Genomic DNA, 17440 nt, shown 5'->3' with positions numbered 1-17440 from the left:
GTCCAATATGCACCAGGAACAGGTCTGACTTACTACCGGGTATGCGAACCAAGTATCTGCTCCAGTCATTCAGAGACCGGACAGCCCTCCGTAAGGCTCCCAGACCCCATAGTCCCAGTGCACCCAAGACAGGACACCACGGGGATGCAGTCTAATGCCTTCTCCTAATCCATAAAACACATGTGGACTGGATGAGCCAACTCCCACAAACCCTCCCAGTACCCTACAAAGGGTGTAGAACTTTGACTATTGGACAGACATTCCTCTCCAATACCTTGGCATAGATTTTTCCAGAGAGACTGAGGAGTGCGATTCCCCGGTAGGTAGAACATACCCTCTGCTCCCTCTTCTTAAAAAAGGGAACCCCCACCCCTTTCTGCCACTCCAGTGGTACAGTTTCCGACTGCTACGCAATACTGCAGTGACATGTCAGCCAAGACACTCCCACAACATCCAGAGACTTCAGCTTGGGTGATGACAGCCCCATCCCAAAGTTTTCAGCCTCTGAGTCCTCAAGAAAAGGCTTGTCAGCAGAATTGAGGAGATCCTCGAAGTATTCCTTCCACCGCCCGACAATGTCCCCATTTGAAGTCAACAGCTCCCCACCTGCACTAAAACAAACGCTGCCTGCAGGAAACTGCTTTCCTCCCCTCAGGCGTCAGTTTGTCAGAGTCTCTTTATAGTCAAGAAATAGTCCGTCTCCATGGCCTCACTGAATTCCTCCCAGGACTTAGTCTTCCGCTGCCTGTCAGCTGCCTCTGGAGTCCCACAAGCTAGTCAGGCTTGGTAGAACACCTTCTTCAGCTTGACAGCATCCCTCACTTCCAGCAGCCACCGCTGGGTTCAGCCCACAACAAGCACCAAAGACCTTGCGACCACAGCTACGAACGGCAGCCCAGACAAAAGAGGTGGAAAACATGGTCCACTCGACTCAATGTCACCAACCCTCCCCTATAACTGTTTGAAATTCTCCCGTATGTGGGAGTTGAAGACTTCCCTGACGGAGGGCTCACCCAGACGTTCCCAAAAGACCATTACAGTACGTTTAGGTCTGCCAAGTTATTTCGGCCTCCGATCCCACCAGCGAATCCAACTCACCACCAGGTAGTGATCAGTGGGCAGCTCTCCCCTTCTCTTTACTTAAGTGTCCAAGGCCCGAGGCTGAAGGTTGATAAAAGGACTACAAAGTCAATCATCGATATCTTGCCGACGTTGTCCTGATGCCAGGTCTATTTATGGACACCCTTGTGGCACCTCCATGAATAAAAATAACGCCATCCGTACATCACTACCAAATCTGTTGTCCTGATTGGTCAAAGTTCAAATGGTTTAACTTTTGACCAGTGTTCAATGGATGTGTGTTTTGTACGTAGGGCCCAAAAACGGATTTTCAAACTTGCATAGAGACATGTGAATGGAAGAGTTTTGAATGCAGAGCCCAGCCCAAAACATGCATTTACACGTGTTTGTATAGACCTTTCATTGGAAGCAGTTGGGTGAACGTGTGTTGCTGAGGCCGGTGTGATCATAGCATTACCCGTTCATCTGCATCCTCTTCACTCATACCAACCATATCCTCCACCTCTACAAAAATGAACCTCCTTTTTGGTGATCTTCCTTACCTCTTCCCCGGTAGCTCCAACTTCAGTATCCTTTTACCAATATCACCACTGTCCCGCCTTTCAATGTGCCCAAACCATTTCCATTTGCTTTCCTGCAATTATCTCCAGAACATCTACCATGATCTGTTCCTTTGATGTACTCAGTCATCATCCTAAGCATCCTGGTCACTCCCAAAGAGAACCTCAACATCTTCATCTCTGCATCAAAGTCACTGTCTCCAACTAAAGTTTTAAGGAAAAACCCAACAGTTTGGCACCCTCCTCTGGTCTTGTGACAAGTTTGCAAAGTAAAGTTGGTGACCCCACTTACGGCCAAATGTCACCATTGCAGCTCCACATTATATTATCACACAATGAAGTCCCAAAATAGGATTTACTTATCATTTCATGAAGATTGACAAACATTGCTTGAAAAAATCTGAATGAGCACCCTAACAGAAAGCTTCTTTGGTCTCCTCCATTCATCCAATTTCTAAACCCGCAGAATTCCTTTTGGGGTCATGGTGGGGCTGCTGAAGCCAACCCAGTAACTGTTCGACTTTGAACAGGACTTTAGTTGGCTTCATGTAGATAAACTGAAACTAGACATGATTCAAAACCAAAGTCTGAAAGAACTGAGTATGTGTTTGTGTTCCAGATCTGTCCATGCAGCTTAACCTGTTCATGTTTGAGTACAACGGCCGGAGTGGCTACAGGCTGAAGCCAGAGTTCATGAGGCGTCCAGACAAACACTTTGACCCTTTTACTGAGAACACAGTTGACGGCATCGTGGCAAACACTCTGTCTGTGAAGGTACAGGTTCAGGTCGACACTGGATCATATGGATGGGGAGGAATACTATTTTTTACCGTCCTCAGGAGAATGTGGATTCCTACTACACTATTGAGATTCATTTGTTGATGATTATGTCATTTCTTGTGTTTCTTTGGTCTGCTTCAGGTCATTTCAGGACAGTTTCTGACTGAGCGCAGAGTGGGGGTGTATGTGGAGGTGGAGATGTTTGGACTTCCTGCAGACACCAGAAGAAAAGCTCTAAAGACTAAAACCTCTCAGAACAACAATGCCATCAACCCAGTGTGGGACGAGGAGCCGATTGTCTTCAAAAAGGTGAGGAACACCAGTGAAGTAGCCAAGTCAAACATCAGGACTGAGAGGAACTTCTGCTCCACAGGTGATCCTGCCCACACTCGCTTCTCTGAGAATCGCTGCATTTGAGGAGGGAGGGAAATTCATTGGCCATCACATTATTCCGGTGTCTGCCATCAGACCAGGTGTGTTCCCATTTTGCCACAAAGCTTCAGTCCTTTCCTATGAAACCATGGAGGTGTTTGACACATCCGGCATGGTCCTTGCCTGGCAGCCGCACAGTGCTCCTGGCATTTTCTGTCCAGCTTTATGCACCATTATGCCATATTGCATTTGTCACATAATCTCTTCCTGACAAGTCCCAACAGCACATGTGCAGCACACCTGAACAATTAGGAAAGCCCAAGCTAAATTTTAATCCCAAAGAGGTTGATTTATGATTTGGTAAAAACAAGACGGGGTGGCTAGTTAGAGAGATCCCCCCTCCACTCCAGAGGAATAAACTATAGCTGGTTATTTGTTGCAACTTTAATGATCTAGCCACCAAACCAAATAACAGCATAACTTGGCAGCATTCTTCTGAACTTGTGGTATTGTTTGCCCCTTGTGTTTTGGTTTCAGTGTCCTTGTGAGATTTGTTCAGTGCATGTTGGCTGTGACTTCTCCTGGATGCCCTGCCGCCCTGGGTTTACCCGGAGACTGTCACAGCTGAAACGTCGACTCCAGAAAAGTTTGATAAAAAGTTGGTATTTTTTAGGTGGAGATGTAAGAACTGTTGAAAAAATGTTATCTCAGTTTGTGAGAGCCCACCGCTCTCACAAACTGGAGTCAGCATCCCTGACAACTGTAGTTTTTTTTTCTACTTGAGTTAACATAAATTATGAATTATTTCATTCCAGTCGTTCAGTTGCCTTTGTGAATGTACGTCCATAGAAACTAAAGGATACATTCTTCTGTTTCCTGTGTTGAAAGTCCCACTCCGATCATCTTTTGATCTATTTTCAAAGCATTCCCATTGGTTTTTAAATTACAGTTAAGCTGTTTATAGACAAAATCAAAAACCCAGAGCAGCAAGAGTCCATTGACAGTTCACCTCTGAGTTGTGGGCGGGACTATTGGCACAGAACAACCCTGCCCACCCCCCACCATCACTGTGGGTTTTCTGTTCACACTCTCTCCCACTGGCTTGCAGCCCCTCACAACCCCAATCTAACAGTAACGGTGCTACAAAAATGGCAAGCAATATTGGAGCTTTTCATCCGTCCAGTTTAGATCCAGATTCCGGCTCATGGATCTATTTGTCTGCATTTGTCTGGATGAATCAGAATGGAGCAGAGCAGGGAACTTGTGGCCCCCTATTTGTAGCACCTACATAAGTTACAAGTTTTTTCCAACTGCATTTTTTCATCTGCTCCTGATTCACAATAATTTAAATAAAGAAATACTCAAGAATGCATTTTTAATCTCAATATTCTTTTTTTATGTCCTTCATCATCAGTAGCAACTAAATGTTAGTCATTCAAGTTGTGTTACTGTCAAATTCTCGTGAAACAGTCTTGTATGGTATATGAAAAGCCATTTGACTTAAAGTTTTTCTGGATGACTTTAAATGTGACCACTGACCAAAACATTTACATCACTTTGATGGTCACTAATGATGAAACATCACATCTGTTAATTATTAATTAACATTTTCAGATTTCTGTTTAGTACAAGATAATACCAGGACAAGTTAGGATGAAAGGGTTGGTCAGAAGCAAATGTGTGGTCGTGTGTGCCCACAAGGACCTGGATGTTGAGGTTTTTGTTGGAACTGAAAGACTTTATTAGTCATGTTAGCATCGCTCTCACAAGAAAGTGGGGACAGTAAAACTGCATTATGGGGGCTGGTTGGTTTAATTGACAATGTTTATGTTTACGCCTCTACGCTTGTTTGGCTGACACAATTTGATGGTGGAAGTGAGAGCTTTTGGTCTACAGTAAGTGGGGGTGATTGCACATTGTGGCCGTGTCGAGAAAAAGGTAAAGGAATTCAAGGGGTTTGAGGAATTTGCATGATTGCAACACTGTGAAATCTTGGAGAGACAGACATATAGCTTAAAACAATTGTATATGCCTAAGTGACGTCAAAGATGTCATTTTTGAATTCCCCCGACCATTCCTGACATGAACATCTGCCATCATTATAGACAGCAGGGGTTCGTTCAAATGGTCGGCACATGAATTTATGGACTCCAGTTTAAGTCTGTCATTTGAAAGCAGAAACCTGAATGATAGTAAATAATACATGGTCTGTGTTTTGGTGGAAAAAGTGAAAATCCAGCAGTAATCATGGGTTTTAATGGTAAGCCTGAAAATGAGTGGACAAGCAGCTGTCTAACAAACCCTTTTTCCACTTGAATGAAGCTCAGATAATCTGGAGATGTGTGGTGGCAGAACAGTCAAATACATGAGAAGAACAAAGGAATGAAGCACATGTTCCTCTGCAGGGTACCGTTACATCGGCCTAAGGAACGAGAGGAATCAGTCGCTGATGCTGCCGGCCGTGTTCGTCTACATTGAGGTCAAAGATTACGTCCCTGACACTTTTGCAGGTACAGACTGTAAAACCTGTTGTTGCTCTGTCTTTACAATAACTGTGGTGACAGAGAGGAACTTCACATTGATTCATGTTTTCTGACCAGAGCAGCTTCAGCACCCTCTGGATTTGGTTCAGATGCAGGACTTCTGTTCTGTTTTTAGCAGTCTGAATGAATCTGAATTCTTTTTATCGACAGCACAAGAAGCCTTAATGCCATTAATAGTAACTCAAACCTCTTTGTAGTTCCTTAAAGCACGGACAATCGTAACTCATGATTTTCTGTGACATTTTCCCCCCTCTGCAACATAGTTTAAGTGAGTCAAGGGATAACGTTTGAAACTGCTTGAAGCTTTTGTTTTGTCTGTTTTCTTGACAGGGATTTTGAATTTACAGCTTTGCTGAAAGGATGTTTTTCCTCATCCCAGCTTTGTCTTTTCTTTTTCCTGCAGACGTGATTGAAGCGCTCTCAAACCCAATCCGATACGTCAACCTGCTGGAGCAAAGATCTAAACAGCTGGCAGCTTTGACTCTGGAGGATGGCGAGGAGGAGGCACAGACAGAGGTGACTTCTCTTTAAATCTTTTTTGCTTCTTTAAAGTCTCATGGGATCATCTGGAGGTTTGCTTGTGTCGTCCTGCAGGATGAGGCTGACAGCACCACAGAGAAACGAGCCGACCTCAAACCTGCTACGGTGGAAAACGGCCTCAGCCCCACCTCGAGCCAGGCAGGCCACACCCCTGCTGCCACAACTCCTAAAGCCTCCTCAGCCAATCAGCAAGCAGCTGCTGCAGGTCACAAATACACTTCAATGCAAATACAGCACAAAAACTTGTTTCTGAAACATCTGGTTTTTGATGTTTCCTCATCGTTTCTGAATTTTAGATCCAGCAAAAGCGTCAGTGAAGACAGAAGACCTGGTTTTGAGTGTTTTGATAGGTTGGTGTTTCGCTTACTCTGAGCCTTCATCCATAAATTTAAGATAACACCAAAAATCCGATTTTCATTAAATTCCCACATTTATGCACATCGGTTTCCCAGTTTTGGGAGAGGGCGTGTGTAGGTCTGTCAATCTGCTTTGGCAGTCCTATCACAGCTTCTCCTTCTCTTTGTGTGCTTTTGTGATCTAAACGCCATCAGTATAGAAGAAAGATTCAAACTTGTTATATTACTGCCCCCTGCAAAGCTAAAAAAAACTTATCTTAGGAAACGCTCCCTGTTCCCTTTGACGTGATCTCCCGCTCTGTTCCCATGGTGGGGGTCACGGGGGGGGGGGGGGGGGGGGGTGTGTCCTGGGTGCCTGCCGGTGGACGGCTGCTCTGTCTGCTGTGGCTCTAGGGGGGTATCTGGGGTCAAGTACATATCAGGAAACACACAGCCATTCAATCTACATGCTCATTCCTTCTGGTTAAACACGGATGGAATGGATGTTTTGTTGTTTTTTTGTTGGATGTGTAATCCCGTGTTTTCATGGCTGTGAATCCACTGGAGATGCCGGTCGGAGTGATGTGAGGCAGGAGTCTTCTATAGATACCTGGATTTTGTATTAAGACTTTTAAACAGTTGTATGAATGCCGTGTGATGGTGTGTACGTGTGTGTGAGCATCAACGCATGGAATGGAATTGTAAAAGCAAAGCATGTTCATCACATGAGGCACTCAGCTGCTATCTGTGTTCATCTGCAGGACAGGTAAAAAAAATATCACACATTTATTTTCATTGTAGATGAAAAACTATCATTTTTTCTAGTCTAGTGAACTTTTTTGGAAAAAGAAACACTTATTGCGATCGACGGATGTTTATAGAAAACACTTTTTCCCCCTTTTGATATGCAATGTGAGTAAAGTGTCCCGCGTCTCTGTCTGGAATAGTAGTGGAATAAGTTAGGTGGGGGGTGGGGGGTGGGGTGGGGGGTTACACTATTTTATTTGTGAGTGGGGAAACATCATAACTTGTTCTGCAGAGGTTCCTCCGTGCTTACTGGAACACCTGCAGCAGTCCAAACTTTACTCAAAGGAGCAGAGGCGTCAGTTCAAGGAACTGAAGGAGCTGAGCAGGAGACACCAGAAGAAAACCTCAGAGCTCCTCAGAGAGTTCAACAACAAATACAAGAAGATGGCCCGGCAGTGCAGCAAGAGCCGGTATGTCCCCACTGAGGGTTTGTAGTAAAGATTAGCATTTGATTCAGTGCATGATGGAAACTTTGTGTTCAGAGCTTCGTCCTCAGAAAGTGAGAAAGACGAGCGTCTGCAGCAGCTGAGAGAGGATCAGCATCAGCAACTCCTGGCTCTGCGGCAGGAACAGTTCTACAGCCAGAAGTACCTGCAGAAGGAGCACATAAAAACGGTAGTTCCTTGCTTTCAGACCCCCTCAGCTCCACTGCACACACTTCCTCTGCCTCAATCATCTCCTTTCTTCAGCTGACAGAACGTCTAAGCAGCCTGGCTGAGGAGAGCCACCGGGGGCAGATGAAGAAACTCAAGGACATCTGCGACAAGTAAGAACTGCACCATGCCTCAGAAGATGGACAGAATTACACCACCAAATAAGAACAGAACCAGGCACCCAAGCTAGATTAGAAATCCTCCACCAAGTCAAACAGAGCCATGCCTTCAAATGACAAGACAACCGAGTCCCAAAGTAAGAACAAAACCAAACCCCCCTCAGTCTCTGAGTGAGACCAGATCCCCTTCACCAAGTAAGAACAGCCACATACCCCCAAGTATGACCAAAATGATGCCCTTTAGTAAGAACATTCTCACACCCCAAAACATAATCAAACCCCTGAGAAAGAACAGAAGCTTGCCTCTAAACTAGATCAAAACCACCAAGTAGAAACGGAATCGTGTCCCCGAGGATGAAACGACTATACCGCTAATATGAACAGGGCCGGGCCGCAAAGCTTTACCATTTGATGTTTGAGCAGGGGACTTGGTTCTTCAGAGTCCATTCATGGCTTTAGGGGAATTGTAGCTTTTCTTACCCATGTGTTTAGTGAAATTGCATTGTTTCCTTCAAATGAACAATTATATCTAACTGACAGAGCCATTCCCCCAAGGAAGAACAGAACCCCACCCAGATAAATGTTTAGTTGTTATCATAAACCCCCCACAGCAGTATAAGTCTGCACCAGCATGCTTGGAGTAACCTGGGTTTACTCAAACCATGAGCTTTATCAAAAGCAGGGAGTGGTTCCTCCAGGGAGGAGCCTGATGGATGAGACTCTGCCCTCAAAGCACTACAGTGCAGACTAAGAGAGAAGAACTCTGTTTGGAACAAGATGGTTCATTCAAAGCATCTTTGCTGCCTCTCCAGAGAGAAAAAGGAGTTAAAGAGGCAGATGGATCGAAAGAGAACAGAGAAGATCAACCAGGCCAAGACCAAAGAGAAACATCTGGCTGAGGAGTAAGACTGTAGTTCTTTATTCTGCAGCTTACTAAACGGGCAGAGAAAACTGTTTCACCCAAACTCTTTGTGTTCTAGAGAAAAGATTGAGATCAACAAGTCTTATGTCAATGAAGTGGTCCAGAACATTAAACGGGTGAGGGCCTTGCTTTTCAGAACTGATAGTTTCTGGCTAAAAATGACTCACACTTGTATTTAACTAACCCAAACCCCTTGACGTTTTCTATGTTTGGAGCTGGAGGAGACTCAAGCGAAGCGCCATGATCAGCTGGTGGAGCAGCATGACCAGCTCCTGCAGGAGATCCAGGACCAGAAACTCAAGGTAAGAGCAGGTGGTCACATAAAAATAGACCCTGAGAGGTAAGCATGACGTTGGGTTTAGCCCCGTCAGTCCTGTGTGGTTTCTGCTCCCCCCACCCCCACACCTGAACTGAGTGCTGTGGTCCTGCAGCTTCAGGCAGCCGTGGAGGTGGAGTTTCAGGAGAAGTTCCAGCATTTGCCGGGAGAGATTCAAGACTTCCTGCAGGACAGGAGGATGGATGGCAGAAGCAGCAGCAAATCCCGCCCCTCCACCCCACATGAAACTCTGTCAGAGGTTGACTGAGGGGGGGCTGTGAGAATGATCCAGATTAGTAAGACTGTTACTTTGTGGAAGAATGTTCTTTCCTTTCTAGTTTGAGCATGCACTTTGTGTAACCAGAGGTCATCCTTTATTTTGATGGAGATTTAGTAGTTTGATGTGCATGACATCTATAAACCTATTTCTCATTTTATCTATTTATATTTTTATCTATTCATCTTTAACATTATGCTAGAGGAGAAAACATGCATGCCAGTCCTCACAGCTCCAAGTCTCTGCTGTTTTTACTTGTTTTATCCTAGAACAGACACACACAGAAACATAGACAGACACCAGCTGTTGATGAAAGTCATCAGAAAATTCTCACTTAGTCCTAAAGACACTGCAGAAACGTGTCTGTTTATTCCTAAATGCTGGATGAGCTGAACATGGGTCAAACAGAAGAAGCTGTTTCCTCCACAGAGAGGCTGAAGGCCCTCACAAATGTGAAGGAAGTCTCTGTGATTTACAGACAATGTGATCATGATGAGGCAGAAGGAGCAAATAAACACAAAATTCTAATGTCAAATAGTAGAAAACTTTCAAACAGAAGTTCAGCTTTAAACCTTACATCTTTACATCTCCCAGCCAAGCAGTTTCCCAGATCAGTTCTTCCTCTTTTAACATCAACATGTGCAACATGTGAGGAAAAACTCATAATTCTGAGATAAGAAGAGACTTTTGTCTGTGGGGGAAACTTAGGTCTGGGGTCTTCATATGCAGTTTTATTTTCATCAGCATTTGTTTCTAAAAACATTTGAAGATATCGCTGCGTTTCTGCAGCAAGTTATTTCACTTTATTACAATTAACATGGAGGAGCAGCAGCATCCTCTGCAGTCCCTCCGCCTGCTGCCCGGCCCCTCCCTTATGATGGGGGGTCTCGGTCCTTCTCCACTGCATGACTTACTTTGGTGTGAATTTCTCGTCCTCATTTCCAGCTGTTGTTTGACTGTAGTGAGAACCGCTTATATGTGTTCCCATTTGCTCCTGATCTTCCACACACACCTGCTGGAATGTTTTTAAACCTCATCCAGAGCCAGGGCTGCGTTCAACGACCTTTTTCAGGGCTCTTCTCCTCGCAGTCTCTTATTGGACGCACAGGTTTTGGTCCAGGTTTGGTTTTTGTGGCATTATGCAGAACTTGCAGCTGAGTCTTCTTTCCAAAATACCTCATAGTTGAGCACATCACCTGTTGGATCAGAGGTTTTCCAGGTCAATGTTTTGTTGAACGCAGATCTGCTGCTCTGCATGCTGGGCTTCTCCAGCAGGGACCTGCTCTCTGAACCACGATCACATGTTTTGCAAAGTGAGGATTCATTCTGGAATATCTGTGGAGGCTGGTTCACTTCCCAGAGGGAAAGTTTGCTTTCATTTGAAGTGGTCAAACTCTGAACAGGCTGATCTTGCTTCATGATGTGCCCCCCCCCCCCCCCAGCAGAACTTTTCTCCTGGATGCTGTGTGAAGACTCAAAAACTGTACGTTATTTCCACTAAAAGGATGATTTGGAAGACAACAGCACTTTGATGAGGACTTTCACCCACACTTTGTCACAGTTGGTTATTGAACGGTGAACTTTATCAGTACTGATATTTAATAAATAGAGAACTCAGCGGTGTGTTTTCTTTCTGTTGGAGTTTCTTTATGGTCTTACTTTACTTTCCAACACTTCCCAAATGTTTGGATCTGCCAAACGTACCTCTCTAACATCACCTGTCACTCTACTTTGGCATGTTTCATAATTTGCATCCTCTGACATGAAAACAATAAAAAAATTATTTTCTGCAAGTGTTTGTGAAGTTATTAAAGTTTTTTGGACACATTTATATAACTCATGCTGGTACAGTCAAATGCTGAGACTTCTTTTAATTTTTTTTATTTATTTTTTTCTTCAGTAACCTGGGTCAAATCTTAAATGCATCAGAATTATTTGTTAAAATACTAACATCATAAATTGATGACTTCTGGAACCATGGAAGTGTGATGCCAACAACAGAAAATGAACACAATTTAGGTAAAAACATAAGTTTCTATGTAAGTTTTTAAAAATAAAATCCATGTAATTTCACAGTATTAGAGTTGATCATTTATAGTCTGTTTTTCTCCCTCTGGTGGTCATGCAAGGAGGCTGTGGAACATGCTCTAAACATGCTAGTTTAGTGTGCTCAAAGCAGCAGGAAGACACTCAACATTTTGTGTCAAATGTTTCAAACTGATGAGAAATGGTGGAAAAAAGCCTCTTAAATGATTATGACTGCAGCAAAGGTAGCAAGATCTCTGTCCTAAAAACTGAAAAAAAATGACGATGACATTACAAATACAGGATCAACTCTACTTGATCAACTTGTTGTTGATTATTGTAGTGAGATTGAACTCAGGCAAGAGTGTCTGATAACAGCATCTGACACAATGATCTCCATCCGTATGGAGTCATCTGCAGCTGCACCATTCACTGGGTATTTTTGCCACTGATCTTCAAATATGGAAAAATATCTTCCATGATCTCACAATTTTCTAGTTTTATCCCAAAAAATAGCTTTCATTTTGTTCTTTTATCTTGTAATAATGGCCTGAAAAAACATTTGGAGACGTGACTTTTTCTCGTTTTCATAAAGAAAACAACGTGTGTCTGTGTGTTATTATTGTCTGTCAGACGTTAGGTAACTTTTTATATCAGTTATTCAACCAGATAAAGATCCACTGAGATGAAGATTGTATTGTAACAGTAAAATATGTAATACAACACAAGAGGCCTTCAGCTCTCATCTGTCTGCTCAGCTGTTGGACAGGACAAGTTAGAAAAGGTAAAGGTAAAAAAAGGTAAGAAAAAGGTAAAAAAAAGTCAAAAGAAAAGAATAAACAAAAAGAGTAAAACTACAAATACAACTTAAAAAATGTGCATAAATCTGACATTCAATTGTAGAATAGCTAATAAAGACTACAACAGTTGCATAACTGCGATAATGCCAGTGTGAATGTTTTTTGCTGAAGCATTTACTTTAATTGCTTTGGGGGGGGGTTGCTGAAAATGTAACAGCTATTTGCAAACTGATGAATTTGCTAAAAGACTTGAAGTTTCCTTGAAGACCCATGATAGACTGCTGACGTTTGCCTAAAGTTTTAACAATAGTAGGAAGTTTGTGAAAAAAAGTCCTCATAACATTTAAAGTCCTATTATCTGTCCCACACCTAGGTGTGTGAAATTTGTTCTCTGCTTTTGACCCCTCCCCTAGGGGAGCGATGAGCTGCAGACACAGCAGCACTCCGCAATCAACCATTTGGTGGTTTAACCCCCCAATCCAACCCCTTAATGCTGCGTGTCAAGCAGGGAAGCATTGAGTCCCATTTTTAGAGTCTTTGGTATGACTCGGCCTGGGTTTGAACCCACGACCTTCCAGTTACAGGGTGGACAGTACAGCAGGGGTGCTCACACTTTTTTGGCATGTGAGCTACTTTTGAGACCACAATGTCTTGAAGATCTACCTATATACAGGTGCATATATATATATATATATATATATATATATAAACGCCCCTCTCACCCTCCGCGGGTGGTTTTCTCCTCCAAACTCGGGTCCTCTACCAGAGGCCTGGGAGCTTGAGGGTCCTGCAGTATCTTAGCTGTTCCTAGCACTGCGCTTTTCTGGACTGAGAGGTCTGAGGTCTTTCCAGGTATCTGTTGTAGCCACTCCTCCAGCTTGGGGGTTACTGCCCCGAGTGCTCCAATTACCACAGGCACCACTGTCACCTTCACTTTCCAGGCTTTCTCCAGTTCTTCTCTGAGTCCCTGGTATTTCTCCAGTTTCTCATTTTCCTTCTTCCTGATGTTCCCATTGCTTGGCACTGCCACATCCACCACAACGGCTTTCCTCTGTTCTTTATCCACCACTACTGGTTGGTTCGCCATTACCATCTTATCAGTCTGGATCTGGAAGTCCCACAGGATCTTTGCCCTCTCATTCTCTACCACCTTCAGAGGTGTTTCCCATTTTGACCTTGGGGTTTCCAGTTCATATTCTGCACACATGTTCCTGTATATTATTCCAGCCACTTGATTGTGGCACTCCATGTATGCTTTACCTGCCAGCATCTTACATCCTGCAGTTATGTGCTGGATTGTTTCAGGGGCCTCTTTGCACAGCCTACACCTTGGGTCTTGTCTGGTGTGGTAGATCTACACCTTGGGTCTTGTCTGGTGTGGTAGATCTGAGCCTCTATTGCTCTGGTGCTCAGGGCTTGTTCCTGGGCTGCCAGGATGAGCGCTTCGGTACTGTCCTGTAGGCCAGCCCTTTCTAGCCATTGGTAGGACTTCTTGATATCAGCCACTTCAGTTATGGTCCGGTGGTACATCCCATGCAGGGGTTTGTCCTCCCATGAGGATCTGTCTGCCTGCACTGTATCCTCTGCTCTCCATTGTCTGAGACATTCACTGAGCACACTGTCAGTTGGGGCCTTGAGCTTGATGTACTCATGCATCTTGGATGTTTCATCCTGGATAGTGGCTTCTACACTCACTAGTCCTCAGCCTCCTTCCTTGCGGCTAGCATACAGTCTCAGGGTGCTGGATTTGGGATGGAACCCTCCATTCATGGTGAGGAGCTTTCGTGTTTTAACATCCGTGGTCTGTATCTCTTCCTTTGGCCATCTTATTATTCCTGCAGGGTATCTGATAACTGGCAGTGCGTAGCTGTTTATTGCCCGGGTCTTATTTTTGCCATTGAGCTGGCTTCTCAGCACTTGCCTTACTCGTTGGAGGTATTTAGCTGTTGCAGCTTTCCTTGTTGCCTGCTCTAGGTTGCCATTTGCCTGTGGAATTCCAAGGTACTTGTAATTGTCCTCGATGTCTGCTATTGTTCCTTCTGGGAGTGAGACCCCTCCTGTGTGGACTACCTTGCCTCTCTTTGTCACCATCCGGCTGCATTTCTCGAGCCCGAATGACATCCCAATGTCAGTACTGTAGATCCTGGTGGTGTGGATCAGGGAGTCAATGTCACGCTCGCTCTTAGCATATAGCTTGATGTCATCCATGTAGAGGAGGTGACTGATGTTGGCCCCATTTCTGAGTCGGTATCCATAGCCAGTATTGTTGATTATTTGGCTGAGGGGGTTCAGACCTATGCAGAACAGCAGTGGGGACAGAGCATCACCTTGGTATATCCCACATTTGATGGACACTTGTGCAAGTGGCTTCCCATTGGCTTCAAGGGTGGTTTTCCACAGCTTCATTGAGTTTCCTATGAAGGCGCTTAGAGTCCTGTTGATGTTGTACAGCTCCAAGCATTCAGTGATCCATGTGTGTGGCATTGAGTCATAGGCCTTCTTGTAATCAATCCAGGCTGTGTACAGGTTGGTGTGTCGTGACTTGCAGTCTTGGGCGACTGTTCTGTCGACCAGGAGTTGGTGTTTGGCTCCTCTGGAGTCTCTACCAATGCCCTTCTGTGTGTTACTCATGAATTGATCCATGTGCCTGTTTATCTTGGTTGCAATGATGCCTGACATGAGCTTCCATGTTGTGGACAGACAGGTTATTGGTCGGTAGTTGGATGGGATTGCACCCTTTGAGGGATCCTTCTGGATCAGGATCGTTCGCCCTTCCGTTAGTCATTCGGGGTGAGTCCCATCTCTTAGCAGCTGGTTCATTTGTGCTGCCAGGCGCTCGTGGAGTGCGGTAAGCTTCTTTAGCCAGTAGGTATGTATCATGTCAGGGCCCGGTGCTGTCCAGTTCTTCATACCTGAGACTCTTTCTTGGATGTCTGCCACTGTGATGGTTACTGGATTCTGTTCAGGGAGGTTGCTATGTTCTTTTCTCAGAGAGACCAGCCACTGGGCATTGCTGTTATGTGCTGTCTCTTTCTCCCATATACTTTTCCAGTACTGTTCAGTTTCTAGCCTTGGTGGGTCTGCTCGGCTGTTTTGACCCTGCCACTGAGCGAACACTGTTGCAGGTTGAGTTGCGAAGAGCCTGTTTATTCGTCTGGCTTCATTGTCTCTTGTGTACCTCTTTAGGCGGCTGCTCAAGGCTAGGAGCCTTTGTTTGGCAGTTTCCAGTGCTTCAGGTATGGACATCTGGCTGTATCTCTTAGGTACTTGCTTTCTCATTGTACCTCTTTGAGCCTCTGTCAGCTTACTCACATCCTTCCGAGTTGCCTTGATTTTGGCCTCTAACCGTTGCTTCCATGGTGGGTACTGTTTTCTTCCATGGTTGCTCTTATAGCCAAGCATCTCAAGGATCACTGCTGCTGAAGTGTAAACCAGTTCATTGGTTTCTGTGATGGTTGTGGTAGGAATTGCCCTCAATGCTTCATTCACAGTTTCCAGTAGACTTTTAGGCGGTACATCACTTAACCGTTGTAGCTGGTGTCGGGGTTGCCTAGTGTTCATTGTACATTGTCTTTCAGGTCAGTTGCTGCCTTGCTCAGCGTAATTGTGGTTGTTGGGGCTGTGTACCCAATCTCAGGGTGGGAGTGTGGTATAACCTCCTCTCTGACCTGTTGTTCTGGCTCTCCCGTGGCATTGTATTGTATTGCTTCAATCTCAAGTTGTGATAGGAGTTGCCGTTTGTGGATGTTAGAGCACTGGGCTACCAGTTGTTTGGCAGTTAGCCCTGATTGTGGGTTTCGAAGCAACCATTTATTCCACATTCTCTGCATGTAACCCCTCTGGGTGGGATTACTTGAGTAGTAGCATCCTAACAGAACCTTGTTCTCACATCTAGTCCATTTCCGTTTTGTTCCAGTAGCCCACTTTCCATCATCCTCACTGGGTGATGTTAATTGCCCGTCATTGTTATGGTAATTGCCCCATTTCCATTGTCATGGTAATTGCCCCATTTTTCATTGCCATTAATTGTTCATTCCGCCCTGGGAATCGAACCCGGGTTTCCTGCATGACAGTCCTGCACCTTACCAACCGAGCTACCCTGACTTTTTTATATATATATATATATATATATATATATATATATATATATATATATATATATATATATATATATATATATATACACTCTCAGTTCAGAAAAGCGCAGTGCTAGGAACAGCTAAGATACTGCAGGACCCTCAAGCTCCCAGGCCTCTGGAAGAGGACCCGTGCTTTGAGGAGAAACCACCCGCGGAGGGTGAGAGGGGCGTTAAAATATATTTATATAAAAAGTTGATCACATGTCACTTTTGCAGACCTATTTATTTAATTTTAATGTGATTTTTAATGTTCTTTTTGCTGTATTTTTGAATGTCCTGCTTGCTGCTGCAGATAAGTGAATTTCCCCATCATGGGATAAATAAAGTTATCTAATCTAATCTAATCTAATCTATATGCCTGACATGTGTGTTTGTATGCATAAGTACAACAGAGTGTAACAGCGTGTGCCTGGACAGGCCCCGCCCTTTTGACCAACATCTGCATGTGATAGTGATGAAGATAAACATCCAGCAACTTGTTTCTTTGTGATTCTACCCCCCCCCCCCCTCTTTAATCATCCTCCAACTTCAACCCCCCTTTTGTATCTTTACCCCCCATCTCTGACATCCCACTCTCTCCTCTTTTCTCCTTTTTTGTCCATTCCAAAGAAAATATTTAAAAACATGATTGATTTAAACAGTTTAGCCTCAAATACAAAAGTATTTATACAACCTTATGTGTCATAAGATTCCTAACCCTGTGACAGTAAAATATGTCCAAGACGGGAGGCCTTCAGCTTTGATCTGTTCCTGGACAGGGCACGTTTAAAAAAATGAAATTATTTTTTAAAAGTGTTAATTCTTCATTGTGACATTGTTTCCTTTGGATTTCTTGGAGATGTCTAGATGTGTTGAAGAACAGAGAAAAAGAGAGGCTGCTTCCGCGGAAACACTACGTGATGATTTACAGACAGACTTTTATTTTTAAAAGAACTTTAAACTCCTTTTTAAAAAAACAACATTATATTCACCAAGCTTCGACGCAGCTGCCCCCAATCCCCCGCGCCGACCTTTCCTCTTCAGCAGGGGGCGACAGTGAGGCATGAAAATACATTCTCACTACCATCGAGGAAGAGCGTCATCCTCATCATCCTCAGGATCCTCAGCATCAGCACCAACCCGCTCCTCTCCGAACCTCTGCGGCCCGTTTTCTTGCCACCCCCCGGCCCGCC

The 17440-nt window shown here is 44.3% G+C and overlaps 1 protein-coding gene across 1 annotated transcript in view; it reads left to right on the top strand.

Moving 5' to 3' along the window:
* The window catches only part of LOC101175365 (1-phosphatidylinositol 4,5-bisphosphate phosphodiesterase beta-1), a 40401-nt gene extending 29304 nt beyond the window's left edge, over positions 1-11097 (top strand). The window contains exons 19-32 of the mRNA XM_023963072.1: positions 2260-2414; positions 2562-2729; positions 2794-2893; positions 5198-5302; positions 5739-5851; positions 5930-6080; positions 6172-6225; positions 7250-7427; positions 7500-7632; positions 7707-7783; positions 8602-8691; positions 8770-8827; positions 8927-9013; positions 9143-11097. Of these exons, the coding sequence (XP_023818840.1) occupies positions 2260-2414; positions 2562-2729; positions 2794-2893; positions 5198-5302; positions 5739-5851; positions 5930-6080; positions 6172-6225; positions 7250-7427; positions 7500-7632; positions 7707-7783; positions 8602-8691; positions 8770-8827; positions 8927-9013; positions 9143-9295 (1622 nt within the window). The 3' untranslated portion in view covers positions 9296-11097. The remainder of the gene's footprint in view (positions 1-2259; positions 2415-2561; positions 2730-2793; positions 2894-5197; positions 5303-5738; positions 5852-5929; positions 6081-6171; positions 6226-7249; positions 7428-7499; positions 7633-7706; positions 7784-8601; positions 8692-8769; positions 8828-8926; positions 9014-9142) is intronic.
* Positions 11098-17440: the final 6343 nt, after the last annotated feature.

This window comes from Oryzias latipes, chromosome 15 (assembly GCF_002234675.1).
Source record: "Oryzias latipes chromosome 15, ASM223467v1".
Classification (NCBI taxonomy): Eukaryota; Metazoa; Chordata; class Actinopteri; order Beloniformes; family Adrianichthyidae; genus Oryzias; species Oryzias latipes.
Note: the sequence above shows the minus strand (reverse complement) of the source record. Positions and strands in the feature narration are given on the sequence as shown.